Source organism: Melitaea cinxia, chromosome 8 (assembly GCF_905220565.1).
Source record: "Melitaea cinxia chromosome 8, ilMelCinx1.1, whole genome shotgun sequence".
Classification (NCBI taxonomy): Eukaryota; Metazoa; Arthropoda; class Insecta; order Lepidoptera; family Nymphalidae; genus Melitaea; species Melitaea cinxia.
The window spans coordinates 9,542,398-9,560,339 of record NC_059401.1 but is presented as its reverse complement, the minus strand read 5'-3'; the positions used below and the strand labels follow the sequence as shown (position 1 = coordinate 9,560,339).

General features: G+C 32.4%; 1 protein-coding gene across 1 annotated transcript in view; it reads right to left on the bottom strand.

Moving 5' to 3' along the window:
• LOC123655997 (odorant receptor 85c-like) overlaps window positions 1-17,493 on the bottom strand; it is a 32,267-nt gene extending 14,774 nt beyond the window's left edge. The window contains exon 1 of the mRNA XM_045591719.1: window positions 17,415-17,493. Within this exon, the coding sequence (XP_045447675.1) occupies window positions 17,415-17,493 (79 nt within the window). The remainder of the gene's footprint in view (window positions 1-17,414) is intronic.
• Between the last annotated feature and the right edge of the window lie 449 nt (window positions 17,494-17,942).

The window sequence follows — 17,942 nt, the reverse complement described above, 5'->3', positions numbered from 1 at the left end:
AGTAGGCCGAGGTATTTTCTCCCGGAGAATTGAAACTGCAACTCAATTTAGACACGCTGCTAGAATTCCAGCCGCCGTTCCGCGCGCTTCTGATTTATTTTGGATTTCGCTGTGTACATACTTATTACGTTGAAGTTGTTCTAAAAGGAAATTTATTGCTACATTGAAAATCACATAACATTTATTTCTAAATTAGTCTCTTATTTTTGTCTTTTGTTTTGTAGGACATTTTATATTTCGAAGAATATTTCACAGTAAAAATAATTGTGTTTGCAAGCAAACGAAAAAAAAACCGACTTCAATCATATCGACAAGTAATACAACGTAGGTAGATGAAAAAATAGTCAAGTAAATACGCATTATCAAAGATTATATATGTACTGTGTGGCTACGGTACTAAAGAATATAGCCACCCCCGCATTATCAAAGATTACTCCAAAAGTTGTACTCAGATCTCAATGAAATTTAAATGTTGCCACATGATAAACACCAGCTTTCGATTAACTTGAAAATCATCAAAATCGGTAAATCCAGTAAAAAGTTATGCGGATTTTAGAGAGTTTTCCTCGATTTCTCTGGGATCCCATCATCAGATCCTGATTTCCTTATCATGGTACCACACCAGGGACATTCCCTTTCCAACAAAAAAAGAATCATCGAAAAAAAAAGAATCGACGAAGTTATCCTCGAACATACATTAATATATATATTTGCCGAATTGAGTAATCTCCTCCTTTTTTTGAAGTCGTTTAGATAAAAGCTATTTCTTACACAATATTGTCTATTAGAATTATTTAAAACAATATAGATAAAGATTTTAAATTTTAAAGTTATAATACGACATGTACAGTGTGGCTACGGTACTAAAGAATATGGCCACCCCCTCTCTTCCCGTGGGTGTCGTAAGAGGCGACTGGGGGATAACATGGTTCCGCTACCACCTTGGAACTTAAAAAGCCGACCGGTGGCGGGATAGCCACCCGACTGCTGGCTTTGAAATACACAGGCCGAAGACGGGCAGCAGCGTCTTAGGTGCGACAAAGCCAGCCCTGCGGTCACCAACCCGCCTGCCCAGCGTAGTGACTATGGGTAAAACACATGAGTTCACGTTATTTTTGGCGTAAACTTGTAACTTGCTTTAATGATGAATACGACATGAAGAATATTAAATGGCGAACAGGATAGAAATTTAGTGTATAGAGATGTCTATATTAGAATTTACATAGAAGTCTACATATTTCTAGTACCCATTAGCTACAAATACACAGAGCTAAAAATATATACACACATATATGTAGGTATATTCGATAATTATAAGTACAGAATAAAAATTGTTTGATTACAAATAAAAGACTATTCTGTTACCATTTCGTATGGTAGTCTAACACATAAATCGAATAACGATTATTAGATCCACTTCTTTGTTGTTAGAAGTTAATTATTATCAATCCCAACAAAACCTTTCATAATATTTTCTTATTCTCTTTGATTTATATAACAGGAACTCGTTTATATTAGTATTATAATAGTCAGTATCTATTAATACATATGACACGATTTATAATTTTCGATGGGTTGATAAAAATATGCTAAGTATATTTATCAGAATATAAACTGTTTCGTTATTTTGTAATATAGTTACCTAACTCTCAGGTGATATTTTTCGCCATTCAGCTTCGCAATTCGAGTGTATGGAGAAAAAATTGTAAAACATACTCACGTAGCTCATTTCCTCAGTAATGGGGTTATATTCCGCGGCACAATTTTCAATTTCCAAAACTCTTTCTGCATTATATCCGCTCTTGGCGCGGAGGGAAAAGTTCGTTTTCAAGATTCGCTTTCGACGACCCTTCTAACGAGCATCAAATTGTATTTAAGTGACATTTTACAATCACTTTTAATTTATTCCACTTTGTTTTACCGAGTCTGGGATGTTTAATGCTTTACCTTTTGAAACAAATTTAGGTTTTTTGTTTGTTGTAAAATTGATTACCAATCTGAATAAACTTCTTCTTTTCGATGTAGAATAAACAGAATGAAAAAAAATATCTATCTATAAATTTAAATGGTAAGGTTTTTGAGTAGGTACTTAGAAAAAAAATTTCAAGTATTCGAAATTGTTATTCAACAGTCAATCATTTTAATACCTTGATTTTTTATAAATATTATTTCTAATATCTAAGATTTTATTTTTGTGTTACCCACATTCTATATATTCATATTATTTCTTAACAGTTTACACTCACATCTTTCCTTCAGTTTTTGTATCTTCAAAAAACCCTTTCAAAAATATTGAAAAAACTTTATCTTATTGCTAAAATGAAGAAAGTTTCTTTAATAAATATTTTCGGATGAATGTTATCGTAACTGGTAAATAAACTGTTCCTTCCAATTATTGGAGAATGTCTGAATTTTTGAAAGGATTTATTCATACCTTTAAATAAAAATACGCTGATTGTTTATGATACATGCTTGAAATATTGTGATAATTTCGACAGCGCCGATCAGCGTAATGAGGAAAGTTGGATGGACTCGGTGAAGTTTACAAACAATGCCAACGTCCAACAATTTTTCAACGGTGGACAATCAATTCAACATTTTTTTGCAGCTTGTATTAAACTTTAGAAAGTTTTTTTTCTTTTTCACTTTATTCGCCATATCAAAATTGTTTATAATTCACATTATTCACAATATTTTACTAGTTCTGTGTTATCACTTAAGTGCTGAATTCACACTTTTTTTATAAAACAAGGTCGGCAAACAAGCTTACAGTTCATTGTATTCTATAGACGCTGGCAACACCAGAAGCATCGCAAGCTTGTTGCCGACCCTACCTCCAAAACCCCCAATAGTGGCCAAAGCTCCAGTAGCTCACCATACTTACCACAGGAACACAGCATTACTTGAAAGCGGTGTTATTTAGCTGCTGTCTTCTGTAAGATGGAGATGCTTCCCCAATTGGGCTGCTCCAGATTTTTCCACCAGATATCTCAGTTAAAGCTTTACCTAGATTTAATTATCTATTGCGATTTCCATTCTCACAAACGTTCACGTATATAATATTTAAATGAACTTTATAGCAAAAGCATCGTGTTCGTTAACTAAGTTCCATTCGGACAGTTCAAAGCTGGGTCAGATGTTGCTCAAGTCGATCTCGTTTAAGCATAACGTATGTATTTGCGTGTACAAAGCTTTTGTTGTTTGTAACAACAATGGTGAACCCTTCCAGAGTTTATTAGCTTTATATTTATTCATACAATGAAATTACCACGATTTACATATGATTCCTTAATTGTCATTTTTACGGATTGTTACAGCTTTTCTGTATCACCGGTTTTCGCTAACCAGCCCAGTTTTACCGAGGGTAATTTAAGATTTAATTAACATTCTTCTTTAGATGTACGTATCTAATATGTTCAACTTATGTACGCGATTCTTTTAATTTTGTGCATCAGTGTGTAAATATGTCAAATCATACGACTTTCGTTTAAGCCATTCATTGCCCGAAATTGCAATCTTTCAATAGATTTTGTTAAACAAATAAAAACTATATTCCATGGAAGACATTTATTTTCTTACGAATAATAACGTACAAATTTGTTTTTTCTTGGAGATATTTTTAAAATCTACACACATACACATGTTGTATTTCATAAACAATTTTTAGTACAGTTTTTAAATTTTCATTGCCCTAAAAACTAGTAAAAGAAAAAGTCGACGTGTGATATTTTCTTATAGCCTGTTGAGCCTAGTGTATATTTAAAAATATATGTACAATACTAGATCTGGTAATTTTACCAGCGTTCCTATTTTGGTTGAATTGTGCGATGTTCTGGTAATTTTCTGTATGGTATTTCATGATGTTTTATGCATTAAGGAAGCAGCTATATAATAATTTCAAAATCAGATTGAGAAGTAGTACTAGTAGGTAGTACGAAATAAATTTTGCGTTTAATATATTTATGGGGATCAATAAAAGGAACATACACAACCTTTATATCCACAATATTAATGTGATTTTGTTCGTTTTTACCTTTAATGCTCGTAAGGCGAGTGTTAGGGGACTTTGTTTTCGTTTGTTTACAAAAGGCTATAACTGAGCGGTGTGTTTGTCTTTGTTCACGTAATTACATTGTTACTCGCCCCGCACCTGCCACCGACAAACGCGATCGACGATTTTTTGTTTACAGCCTGAAATACTTTACTTTTAGATGAAATACTAATTTAATAGATTTTTTGATATGTCTGTATACAATCACAATACTAGCGTTTTTAGGTAATTATTACCAAGTATAATTTTGTTGAAATTGTTAATATTGGAGATAACTTAACTTAAAAGTTGAACTTAAAAACAAAAAATCATAGTAATTAATTATTTTAAGTAACATAATTTGTGGTCTTCTTTCTATAAACGTACAAAAAAGACAAAGAAATTCTTAAGATATATTTGGCGCGTCACTCGAATAGTTGATAAATGTGTTGTATAAATATAGTTATTTGTAATATGTACGTATTTTTTATATTTTCAGAAATTCCAGTGATAAATAATCGCCTATCATTGAATAAAACTCGCTTATATTTTTATTCCATTTATTTTAGTGCTAAATGAATCATAAAGTTTTTACTGCTGTTTGGTACTTAGGTATCGGAAGGTCTATAAAGTTATATGTGAACTAAACTGAACAGAAGTGAGCCTACCTGCAAATATCTCACGTCTAAACTAAGGTGTCTTATACAGGCGAAGAATTGGAGATTTATCCAGAACAGTTTTCGACTAAGTGTTAGCGGACAATTTTTTCACTTTACAAAAATTATTGTTAATTCGAAATTAAATTTTGATGAGTAACCAAATTATGTCCATGTGTTAATGCAGAATCGATATTTCATTTACATTTATAAATTAGTTAAAAAAATTAATCAAACAAGTGTAAAAAATATCACCGTAAGTGAAACCGCGCTTGGTAGCTAGTGTTGTGATACTCGTAATCTGCGACTTAATGCTACTTATCAGATTTCAAAAGTAATAAGTAGACGTCTATTCTAATTCTAATCATGCAACCAGATTAACAGTTATAGGATTTTAGCACGAAGTTTTTATTATTTTTTTAAGCAAATTGTATTTCAGAAACACTATTAGCATTGATAAAATAATAATTATTTGTTATATTTCACTATTAGGTGAATAATGTAGCTTCACTGACTGTTACATTTTACTTTCAAAAGATTAATAGGATAATGTCACGCGAGCAACACAATATAGTAATTAAGTTATCTTAAAATCAAATTTATATGGTAAAACTATGGCCATAGGTATGCTAAGCCTAAGCCAATATATCGACAGTTTAACTTTTCCCATTATCATCATTCATTTGGTACGTGATCGTGTTTCAATATCTGAAGATTTCCTCAAAGCTATGACATGAAAATGTGCGCATCGTAGACCAAGTTATCGTAACTAATATTTCGCTATTTAAAATAAAACAGTATTTAATGAGCAATTTGAAGTGGTTCTAATAAAACAAGTCAATTTAAAAGTACCTACTTTGAATCCTTTACAGCTTTCGTTTATTCCTTTAAATTTTAAAGGATGCGTAAAAAGTCTCTTCAAATTAAGTAGATCAAAACAAGTCTACCTCGTTCTTAAAATTATGTAGGCACCAACATCGACTCCTGTTAATGTGAAAAGGCTTTGTTTTGTTAATTACTGAGTCCCGGCTGCCCGCACCTGCTTTCACCACACCAGAATAAATTGTGCGACTAAATTTCCTGTATTTCAATTAAAAGATATTCTGTGACCGAAAGTTGCTTCCTCTCTGCCGAAAGAATTGTTCACAAGTCAATTGTTTCTTTTTTTTTCTTACATAAAAATGACAATATATTTCGCGAAATAGACATAAAATTAAATGAAAAAAATCGCATGACTCGAATACGAGTTGTTAGGATTTTTTGTTAGGTATTTACGACAGCTGTTTTGTTGTTGAGACGCGTCGTCGTCAATGCCTTTTAAGTTGTGCTTCATCTTAATATTGTAGCTTTCAAATAGTAGAAAAACTACTTATATTGGTCCAGCAGTTTCAGAGTTAAATAGTCACTAAGAAGTCAAGAAGAAATGTATGCTTTATGTATAATGCTGCCAGCATTCTTGACACAATTCCACGCAGACATGATTTGTACCATAACTATCTGTAAATATTTAGCTCCTAAGTTTAGAATTTCTCTTTATAATTGTTATCAGTGAATTCATAACCACAATGAATAAATCTGAATTTCAATAAATTTCACCGAATAATTTTAATAAAGCCAACAATCTGAAATTGATAAACATATAATCACGTCAAGTATATAGTATAACATCAAAATATTGTGTAAATTAGAATTACAATCAATAGTATAAGTATAAATAAAAGTATTAATTTTACTGTGTGGCTACGGCACTAAAGAATTTAGCCACCCCCTCTCTTCCCGTGGATGTCGTAAGAGGCGACTAAGGGATAACAAGGTTCCACAACCACCTTGGAACTTATGAAGCCGACTGATGGCGGGATAACCATCCAACTGCTGGCTTTGAAATACACAGGCCGAAGACGGGCAGCAGCGTCTTCGGTGCGACAAAGCCAGTACTGCGGTCACCAACCCGCCTGCCCAGCGTGGTGACTATGGGCAAAACACATGAGTTCACGTTATTTTTGGCGTAAACTTGTGGAGGCCTATGTCCAGCAGTGGACTGTATAGGCTGTAATGATGATTAATTTTACGTTTTATACAATAAAACTTTAATTGATACATTTCTTAAACGATTAAACACGGTTAAAATTTAAAGTACGCCTCGTTCCGAAGACATGACTATCGTCTACGGAACATAATCACATTAAGTACTCAAGAGCGACGAGGCGCGTGTGCTATCAGGCCGCAGGCGAGGGAGCTAAGTGTGGAGCCGGTGGAGCCTCTGACGCCTCTTAATCAAACTACCTAGTTAAAAACCTTTCAAGGACAAAGGGACTATAGTTTGCATTGTTTCCCGCTTGACACTTAAAACGAATCTTCACTTTTGAAATATGACGACTTGTTATTCAAAATTACACTGACGGTGAATTTATTGTTTGAGGGTTGTTTTCAAAGCAACTAGTTTTAGTCAGTAATAAGTTTTAATATCTACGTACGTCTGAAATAATAAGTTATAAAAATCAACTCGAGATATGTTCTTGTGGTATACGTGGAAGTAAATATGAAAAAGTCTGAAGAAATACTTCAGCATCAGAATTCTATGAAACGAGAAATAGAATGTTATACGTACTATTGTGCTTAACTAAGGTCAATAAAAAATTCTTCCAACCCCGACGTGACTAAGTGCGGGCGAATACTCAAAAGGCAGGACATAAAAAATACACAATAGAATTGAGAATTTATTTCATTTGTTCAAAGATCTCACTCGCCATTCTTAAAAGCGATTCCATCTGAAAATTGAATTATCATTAAAACATTCTCGAACACAGAAGTGCTTCACTCAAATAATTTAGCCTCCTATTTTAATATTCCAAATGAAGTTTTTCGTAGGAAGCTTTTAAACTTTTAAGCTATGCAGTAAAAAGTTTAGGGTTCTACGGGTGAAAGTCCAAAACCTTAGAAAATTAAAATTTATCTAAAAATTAAACTTGACCAAATTGTTTGTCATATTATATGATCTGTTTAAAATCCTATTTTTAGGCCAAACAGTTCCTATTCTATAACATCGATTATGCATTAAATTATCAGCGGGAGATTAGTATTCTCTTAGACAAAGTATGGATAGATGTGGTGAATTCGAATTTAGAATACGAAATAATGGTAACTATATTATATCTACGCACAGACTACAGATAAAGAAGCTTAGAATAAATTATACATAACCCAGCTGTTATTAACATAATTTAAAAAGTAGTTTCGTTGAATATACGTGTAGTTTTAAAATCCTTGATGACACTTTTAAATTTTACTACATAAATAAAAACGAACTGTTAATAAAATTGTCGCAATGGTATCCTAAAATAACTATTTGTTGTGCAAGTATACACAGTATAAAGTTTTATCAATCGTCGCTTGACGATTCACCCTAATGGACACACACTCAATTAGGTTTTATTGCCGCGGCTGCGTCGTTCAATTTAACGCGTAACTACGACCGCACGCGACTACCTTTTTATTTTTGTACACCCGTTTTTCTACTTGAAAACAAATTATACTTTATTTTTATTTAAAAAAAGCCAGTATTAATACAAGTGCCTGTTCAGATTCATTTTATTATTAATTGAACGAAAATAAAAATTGGGGCAATGCGTATTAAAAAATATGTATATATAATTTAACTTTAATTTTAACTATTGCGACTACTTCTACATTATATAAATATTTTTCATTGGAAAGCTTTCACGGAATACTTTTTATATTCGCTACTAAAACTAAATGTTCGTGCTAAAAACATAGTGGACGAGTCCATTACTCGGTGTAAGTTCAATATCATAAACATTGGTGTGTAACGTTAATATGAACGATTTCGTCAAGATCAAAATAATTTTGTGTGATCATTCATTCTAATCATTTCTTATATTGAACTCAAAATATATTATATAAATAATATTTACACAACAAGCGACTTTTAGCGGTAGTTCAAAAATACACATTGCAATTTTTTTTTTTGCTTTTTTGCAAATAAGTATCAGCTATTTCGGTTTATTAATCGAAGCGTATTAGGTATACTGTAAAAGATTTTTTTTTAGTTCTAGTTACATTATTGGTCGACAATAAAATATTAATTTAATTTATTGCCATTCGTTCCCTTTTTAACCGACTTCCAAAAAAGGAGGAGGTTCTCAATTCAACTGTATTTTTTTTTTTTTTTTTTTATTTATGTTACATCAGAACTTTTGACCGGGTAGACCGATTTCGACAAATTTTGTTTTAATCGAAAGGTGGTGTGTGCCAATTGGTCCCATTTAAATTTATTTGAGATCTAACAACTACTTTTCGAGTTATATCTAATAATGCGTTTTTACTTGACGCTTTTTTCGTCGACCTACGTTGTATTATACCGCATAACTTTCTACTGGATGTACCGATTTTGATAATTCTTTTTTTGTTGGAAACGAAATATCCCTAGTTTAGTACCATGATAAGGAAACCAGGATCTGATGGTGGGATCCCAGAGAAATCGAGGGAAACTCTTGAAAATCTGCAATTACTTATTACTGGGTGTACCGATTTTGATAATTTTTAATTTAATCGAAAGCTGATGTTTATCATTTGGTCACATATAAATTTCATCGAGATCTGATAACTGCTTTTTGAGTAATCTTTGATAACGCGTAGTTACTTGACTATTTTTCCGTCGATCTACGTTGTATTACTTGTCGATATAATTGAAGTCGGTTTTTTTTTTCGTTTGCGAGCAAATACAATTATATAGTACACCAGTCCTCATTTTAGTAAGATACTAAAACTAAATTAATCGATTATTTATTAAATAACATTTTATTTAATAAGTCTTGGTGTGAATAGGATGATTTCCATCGCATTTCGTGAACAATATATTTAAGTCTCATTATCTATAGTTATAATTAAATTTTGGCAAATAAGTACATATTTAAGATATTTTACAAAATTTTGATGGCAATTGCTATTAAATCCGAAAAATATTTTTTTATTTTATTTTGTCTCCGTCTGTCTGTTTTATTGAGCTAAAGCTAGGTTACTGATACTTCTTACCCTGGTATTCGGCGCGGTTCTTTTGGGAGAGGGGACGGTAATCAAAATATCTACTTAGTCATAATTAATTAAGGCGATTTCATTATTTTTTTATTTATTAGAAAACATTGTCTTTTATATAACTGAAGTAGGGCTAAGCAGAAAATATTGTGCTCATACTTTAGAGCAACCCAAATGGGAAAGTACCTCTATGTTACAAATTTTGTAATACAAAAGATCAAAGCCAAAAAATTGTGCTCTCAAACAGTATTATTTTGAAATATACAGAAACTTTGAAACATACAGCTAGCCATAGTAATGCATATAATTTAACTTAAAAGAATACAAAAAAAGGATGGTATGGCTTACCTAGTTCATCCAACAGAGTTATTGCTACTTGTACTTTTATGGCAATTACTGAGACTGTCATTTTAAATATTTCGGCGACGTCACAGACGCCATGGTCACAATTGACTCCGTAAATCGCGAAAATGTAAGTGAATATCGCGGGATTTAAACTAACAAGCGTGACATCAATTTGTGACAATCATGACAAAAAAAGAATTGTAGCTCTATTTGTAATATGTATATATATGTAAAAAAATCACGACCAAATAAAAATATCTCTTTCTCACTAAATCATCCAATGTCTATCGAACACCTTATTACGCTGTGTTTAAACTTGAACATTATAACATGTAACACACTACCAAAGTGACACTAATGTGGACATATCGGTCGCACGATCCGCGCATTTATTTACAACGTAGCTCCCGCGCGGAAGTACGCTCAGGATGAAGTGCGATGAAATGAAGCAATTTCCCGTTTTAATTTTTTCGTAAAATTTATTCGAAGGTTTGAAGAAAAAAGTCTTTATAATTGTTTGTTATTTCGTATCTCAGTCGTCATTTCATTATGTAAAAGCGACTATTAAAATCAAGGGATGTTTACCAATAGCACACCGATGTCATTATTTTTTTCTTTATAGCTGAGGGATATAATGTATGGTATGTATGAATGGAAACATTGTTATGTTTTGAAACATTTCAAAAGATGATCAGAGGAATCATTGTACTACACATTTTACAGTTTCACTTTACTGTTACACAACACATGTTAGAAATGCACATGTACGTTCTATACTCAAACATTTACAAATTCAATCTATTTAATATCATCGATACCGTAATTACCTTTAAATTGTAATTAGTTCTTAAGTTTTGATTTGTAAATATGTATTATATTCTATAAATCCAAAATACATTTTGAATTCAACTTTTAATATGTAAATCTAATTTTAATATTTATAGCGCTTTTGAAAATAAACTCTTATTTTATATTCTTTGTTTACACGCATTACTCCGATCTTTGGTTCAACAATATCAACATTCAATAAATCGTTCTACGCATGTCGTTTAATACTAATAGATTACGCGGTATTGGCAGGCTCTGAAAAGTTTTAATAACATAATTATTGTGATGGAAACGCTGAAACAATCTTTAGGTTCATAGCGTTTCAGTCACAAATCAATAAGAAATAAGTTTGGATTAATGAATATTACAACTTTTCATACTGATTAAAGACATATATTATGTATAATTTTTTACCTTTAAGAATTTATAGTAAGAGTTATATACATTTACGTTTAGTTTTATTCATAGTATATATTAATCTTACTAAAAATTTGTATAGATTGTCGTCTATTCATCATCTTGTTGTCACAAGTACAAACGTACTTAGGCTACGCTTCAGCCTGTAATACCCCACTGTTGGGCATAGCCTTATTATCCAGTGTGTGTAAAATGTGATAAATTTTATTCAAAGAAAGGACAAAATAATTACATCTCGAACTAGACTTTGATTTTTACTTCAGTCATTTTTTTACGCGAGATTTAAATAAATACGTATAAACATAGGTTAATTTTTACCAAATATAAGACAAATTAATGTCTGTGAGTAACTGATATATTTAATATTTTTTCGAAAATTTATGAACAAAATATATCAATATTACACCTACTCGGGGCGGGAGTTAAATCCACAATTATAAAGCAGAGTGTCAGTACCAACGATGTCAATGACTAGTCAAAATTGGTTTCAAAGAAAATGAGATTTGAACATGAAATTTAACACACTCGTAACAATTAAACAACAACAAAATATGAGCTTAAGCAAACAATTCAGGATGAAGATAAAATAAAAATATTTTGAAGCTTTAAATTTATTTTTATACGCTTTTTACACAACAATAAAAAGTATAAAAAATATACAAAACTTAAAATAATCAACTTGCATCAAATGCAATAGGCGATATAAGCAAGCTAATAAAGCAAATCAATAAAAGAACGATATCATAAGTTATGATAAGATAGATAAGATGATGCTAAGATATGATATAAAGAAATAGGTTAAAATTTGATGTCGTAAGTAATTGGTTTGTCTAATATCACAGACGTATTTTAATATTTAAATATGCAAATAAGCACGAGGCTTATACTGGGACATCAAAGTTCTATCAATTTTCAAATAATAGACTTTCATTATAATAGATCGTTGACTTAGTCACGTTCACACGTGTCTAACTTAACAACATGGCATCAGACTACCATCATGTCTTGTCTCTCATCCGACGTTGTATGAGACTCGAGACGATCCTAACATTTTTTCTGCATTTCAATGTAAGATTTACTGACGCTTGAGAGCAAGCCCTCCACCGCAGTCAGGATGAAATGCTTTTTTAAAAGTGTCATTGAACGCCGTCTAACCCCACATCGTATTTGCTATAGACTTTGAAGTAAATCTGAAGTTATGAGTATTTATTTATATAATGAAAACAGTAAACTAAAACCAGGAAATTAAGAAAATTACTATAAAAAATATTATATTTAAAAAAGTGTTAAGAAAGAAACATTGAAAATAATAATTTTTCTCAGGATATATACGCAATTAATAATTATTCTTTTAAGCGCGTTCACGAATAATAAATTTAATTATTATATGGTCAGAACTTCCAAAAACCATCTTTTTTTATTAGAAATGATCTTACCTACGTATAACTAATATTATAAAGAGGTAAAGTTTACAACTTTATTTGTATGTAGGAGGTAATCTTCGCAAATACTGATTCGATCATGAAAATTCATTCACTAACAGAAAGCTACACTATTCAGGAGTAACATAGGCTGTATTTTATTGTAATTGGAGCAACATATTATTTATTTAAGTGCTATATAAAATTTGTTCTTTAAAATATGTTATTTGGTTCTGTAATTTAAAATAATAAATACACGGGAGCAACATATTATTTATTTAAGTGCTATAAAATGTGTTCTTTAAAGTATGTTTTTTGGTTAATATAATAATAATTAACGTCCAACGAAGTGGGCACGGGTCGGCTACTGTATAATAATTTTCAATCAATACCTAATTGCAAAAATATGAAAATGGAACTTTAACTGAAGAATTATATTTCATTGAAATTCCGAATTGAACTACGTTCGTTCATTCTTAATGGAGATGGGTAAGAAGACCGTTTTTATGCAAGACAATACCAGCTTGCTTACAGCTCAGATACACACACACAAAAAGTGGCCAGCACGCAGCGCCGACCCCAAACCCCATTAAGCATGCCTGGGATGAACTGGGACGACGTGTACGTCAGCGGAATCTGTCGCCAATCAACCTATGTGAAATGAAAGAAGCTCTAGTAGAGAAATGGCAAAATATTCCACAGCATTGCTTCAAACACCTAGTAGAAAGTATGCTTAATCGCAAATGTTTCGAGCTCGCAGAACATAATGTGCTCAAATGTAAAAGAAAAGAAAGAAAGAAAAAAACGTTTATTTGATCACAAACCAGAGACAAGAACAATAGTTTAAAATGACTATACAAAACAACATACACATACTACTCTTACACACTTCAAACTATCGCGTGCCTCAGGAATGCGCCAAATTGGTTCGGTTCGGCATTAGTCAGATTGCCATAGTAAAAATGGTACCTGACACCGGTTTTCAACCAAACCAAATGTGTGAAAACGGCTCACCTATGAACAATCTGCATTACAAAAATACTGTAATTTTTATTTGTTATATATTTATCGAAAATAAAAAGCTTGAAATGTTTTTTTTTTGTTTCATTTAAGCACCTTAAAATACTCTTTAATTTAGTTTTTATTTCATAAAGCTAGGTCAGGTATTTTTAAAGATGCCGGAGCGAAGTGGCGAATGCTAGCGCGACCCCATCTCGCCCCACCCAGGTGGACGACTGCTCACACGTGGTGGTTTTTTAGTCAGTAGCAGTCTGACATAACCTTCTGGCGCCCCCGCGCCGGAGGGTATACATGATAGATTTTTCCCACCTAAAAAAAGGTACTTTTGAAGATATTGAAAATTTTCTAACCGACCCTTTTCCTTTGCGGTCCAGTGTATCTGTAATTTTTTTAGATATACAACATTTTTATTATTGAAAAATTGAATTTATAAATTAATTGTAAAACAGGTTTTGTAACAAATAAATCGTGACCTGACTGATGTTAATCAGCCTGTAATGTCCCAACCGTGGCTGGGCAAAATTCTATTTCACTGTACAATAGGGAGATTGGAGCTTAACCACGCTCATTTTGGTGCGGGTTGACATGTAGTTTCTCTGTATAAAAGATGGTTGAAACTGCACACATAGGGAATCAAAATTACATGAAATTTTAATGAAAAAGGTTATTATATCTTCTAGACCCAGTAATAAGGTACTTCTGGCTTAAATGTTAAAAATGTTGCTAATGCAAATTCATCCAATGAAATAGGTTAATATAATGAAGTCGTTGGATATGAGGGTCTGTTTTATGTCATAAATAAGTTGTAAACGTAAATTTACCGTTACACAAAATCCTCGCAATTAATCTCTTATTTCGACAAAGAATTTTTTGTAAAAATTCCTAAACAAAGTTATAGGCTACAAATTTTTAAATTAGAGCTTTGGGTCCAGAGTTGGTTTTAAAGTTGTATAGAGATAACATAATACTTACGAAAGAGGATTTTTAAAGTTTTATCAAAGTATCTTCTTTGCTTTGATAAAATATATTTTGTTTGAAACGATTTGACAGGGTTCTTATCGTATATATTTAATACTTTTTTCCATATCAATTTTATACTTTTAACTATAAAAGGTTTTTAACTTCATAATTTTATTCTCGTAAAAGATAAAACTATCGACTTATAAGATATTTCATATGAAAAAAATTAACAACTCCTACAATTTGTTCTTTTCCAAAGAACAACAATTCCTACGCAAAATACTTGTCCTATACCAACATAATCATCGTCAATAGCTATGTAATTACAGCAGTAAAGAATATAGCTTCCCCCTCTCTTCTGGGTGTTGTAAGAGGCGATGATAACACAGTTCCATTACCACCTTGGAACTTTAAAAGCCGACCGATGGCGGGATAGCCATCCTGCTACTGGCTTTGAAATACATGTGCTGTGTGTAACGTCATACACCTATCGGAACCCAATAGTGTTCCGATGGATGGCGTTAATTGATTCGTTTGTTTACCATTTGATATGGTATTGTTTTCTCAACTAGAAAGAGTGCAGAGATGTATCCTAAAAAATATGATATCGAGACCTATCCGTTTCCCAACAACAGAACTGTACGAGACTTGTGGCGTATTAACAGTTCGATAGTTATTTGTCCTTTGATCTGTTCTCCTTAAACACAAATTCACCCCATTTAATGAACGGTTTTTGTCGGGAAAACGGAGATGTGATAGAGTATGCCCTGTACAATTTTGTCACAGAGTCTCCTCATTTCGTCAGTATTATTATTTGAGTCCCATACTGTACAATAAAATTAATAAACAATTAAATATTTACCCCCTAACTTATCGTGTATGTAAATCTAAATTGACAAACTGGTTATTGAAATTAAATTATAATCAGACGGGAAAACTTTTGGTCACTGTAACCTAGCTAGATATTTTTAGTGTTTTTATAAGTGAACAAAGTGAAACGTATCTACATATTCTAACAAACACATACGCACACACATACACACACCACATACACACACACACACAAACACACACACACACACACACAAACATTTCGTACTTACGCACAACACACGTCTCTAAATTCCACATCATGCATCCCTTTTTATTATCTTTGTTTTATTATAGTTATTTTATTGTTGTTTAATCTTTATTATTCCTGGTTACATTGTGTTTATGTTTATATTTTGTAACATTTGGTCATCTTTGTGATGCGACGCTTTGTGAGGAGGGCGTTAATGACTGCGACACAGTTTTATACTAATGTAACTACATTTATATTAATACAAATCATTATCGTTACAAATTGTTTTTGTTATGTACCAAATATTTGAAATAAATAAATATTATATTAAATATATTATATTATTAATCTTTTTCTTAGACTTGTAAGCCTTTTTTGCCTATTTAGACAGTTAATCTGAAGGAGTAAACTCCAGTTGTGCGTTGGAGCTAAATAGCTTGAGTAACTAGGGATGCAAATAAGCGTACGACTCACCTGATGGTAAACGATTATCGTAGCCTTAAGATGCTTGCAACACCAGAAGCATCGCAAGCGCGTTGTCGACCCTACCTCCGAGCTCCTCCGGGAGCTCTGGTCACCTGACACTTATCACAGGAACTCAACACTGCTTGAAAGCATTGTTATTTAGTAATGATCTTCTGTAAGGTTGCTCCAGATATTGAGGTCGATACTTCCTGTTGTGTACCTCAGTTATATACGTATCTATGTAGAAACGTTAAGTTAATCCATGAATAATTTACATAAAAACTATGTATATTAATACGTTTAAAACGTATTTTTAACATACACGATCAAAAAGAAGTCAAATACTAATAAGTAATATGGTAAAATGGAAAAGTTTGAGTTTAGCATTTGACTAAAAACTTTACGTCATGATATACAAAATTTAGTTTTTACACTGTTCAAGTACTGTGTTAGTTAGTGTTAAACGTAAAGTGGGAACTTGGAAGTAACGTAAAACTTATGAAACTTAAACCCGGGCCCAGCCTTTCAAAAATTAAAAGTTTCATGAGGTAATATAGTGATCAAAAAATTTATGAACTGTGAAGTTTAAATGCAGCAAACTACCGTTTTTATCATTTTAAGTTTTAAAATAAACTATAAAACGAGTGTGCTTTAGACCACACGACTTAAGTAAAACTTTTTACCAATAGCCCTACGCTGTGTCTTAGATATACGAAACGTGACGTGTGCTCCTGAATTGACTTCAGTTCTATCGCGTTTATTCTCACTTTCTTACACCACTGGTATAGTACCGTCTTCGTGGAAAGTAGCAATTGTGCACGCTATCCCCACAAAGGGTGACCGCACAAATCCATCTAACTACCAGCCAATTGCAATTACCTCCTTGCTGTCTAAGGTGATGGAGCGGATTATTAACAATCAGCTCTTTGGTTACCTGGAAGATTGCCAGCTAATAAGCGACTGACAATACGGATTTACTAAACTAACTGGACCACCAATCAATAAAAGTGAAGTTGCTTATGCCATTAAAACTTCCAAATCAGGAAAATCTGTAGGTGAGGATGAATTACCCGTAGAACTGTTCAAAGTGCTCGAGTATGATAATTAAGGAATAAAAGTAAAGCTTTTTAATACAATATATGATTTGGGCGTCATACCATCGGATTGGCTCAAATCTACTTTCGTTGCCTTGCCCAAAGTTGCTTCTGCAAAGAAATGCAGCGAGTTTAGAACCATTTCCTTAATGAGTCACTCCTTAAAATTATTCCTAAAAATAATTCATAACCAAATTTACAGCAAATGCGAAGACCTTATTTCGAATACTCAGTTTGGGTTTGTTAAAGGCCTGGGAACAAGGGATGCACTTTTCGGGTATCAAGTCTTAATACAGAGATGCTGGGACATGAATCAAGATGTGTTTGTATGCTTTATCGATTATGAAAAAGCATTTGATAGAGTACATCATGCAAGAATGATCGATATGCTACAGTCCATCGGACTCGACTCTAAAGACGTAAGGTTTATTAAACACCTATATTGGAACCAAACAGCGAATGTACGTATCGACGGAAGACTGACGGATGAATCGGAACACCTTGCGAGGAGTACCACAGGGATGCATTCTCTCTCCAATGCTTTTCAACATATACTCGGAGATGATTTTTAGAGAAGCATTGGATCAGGTG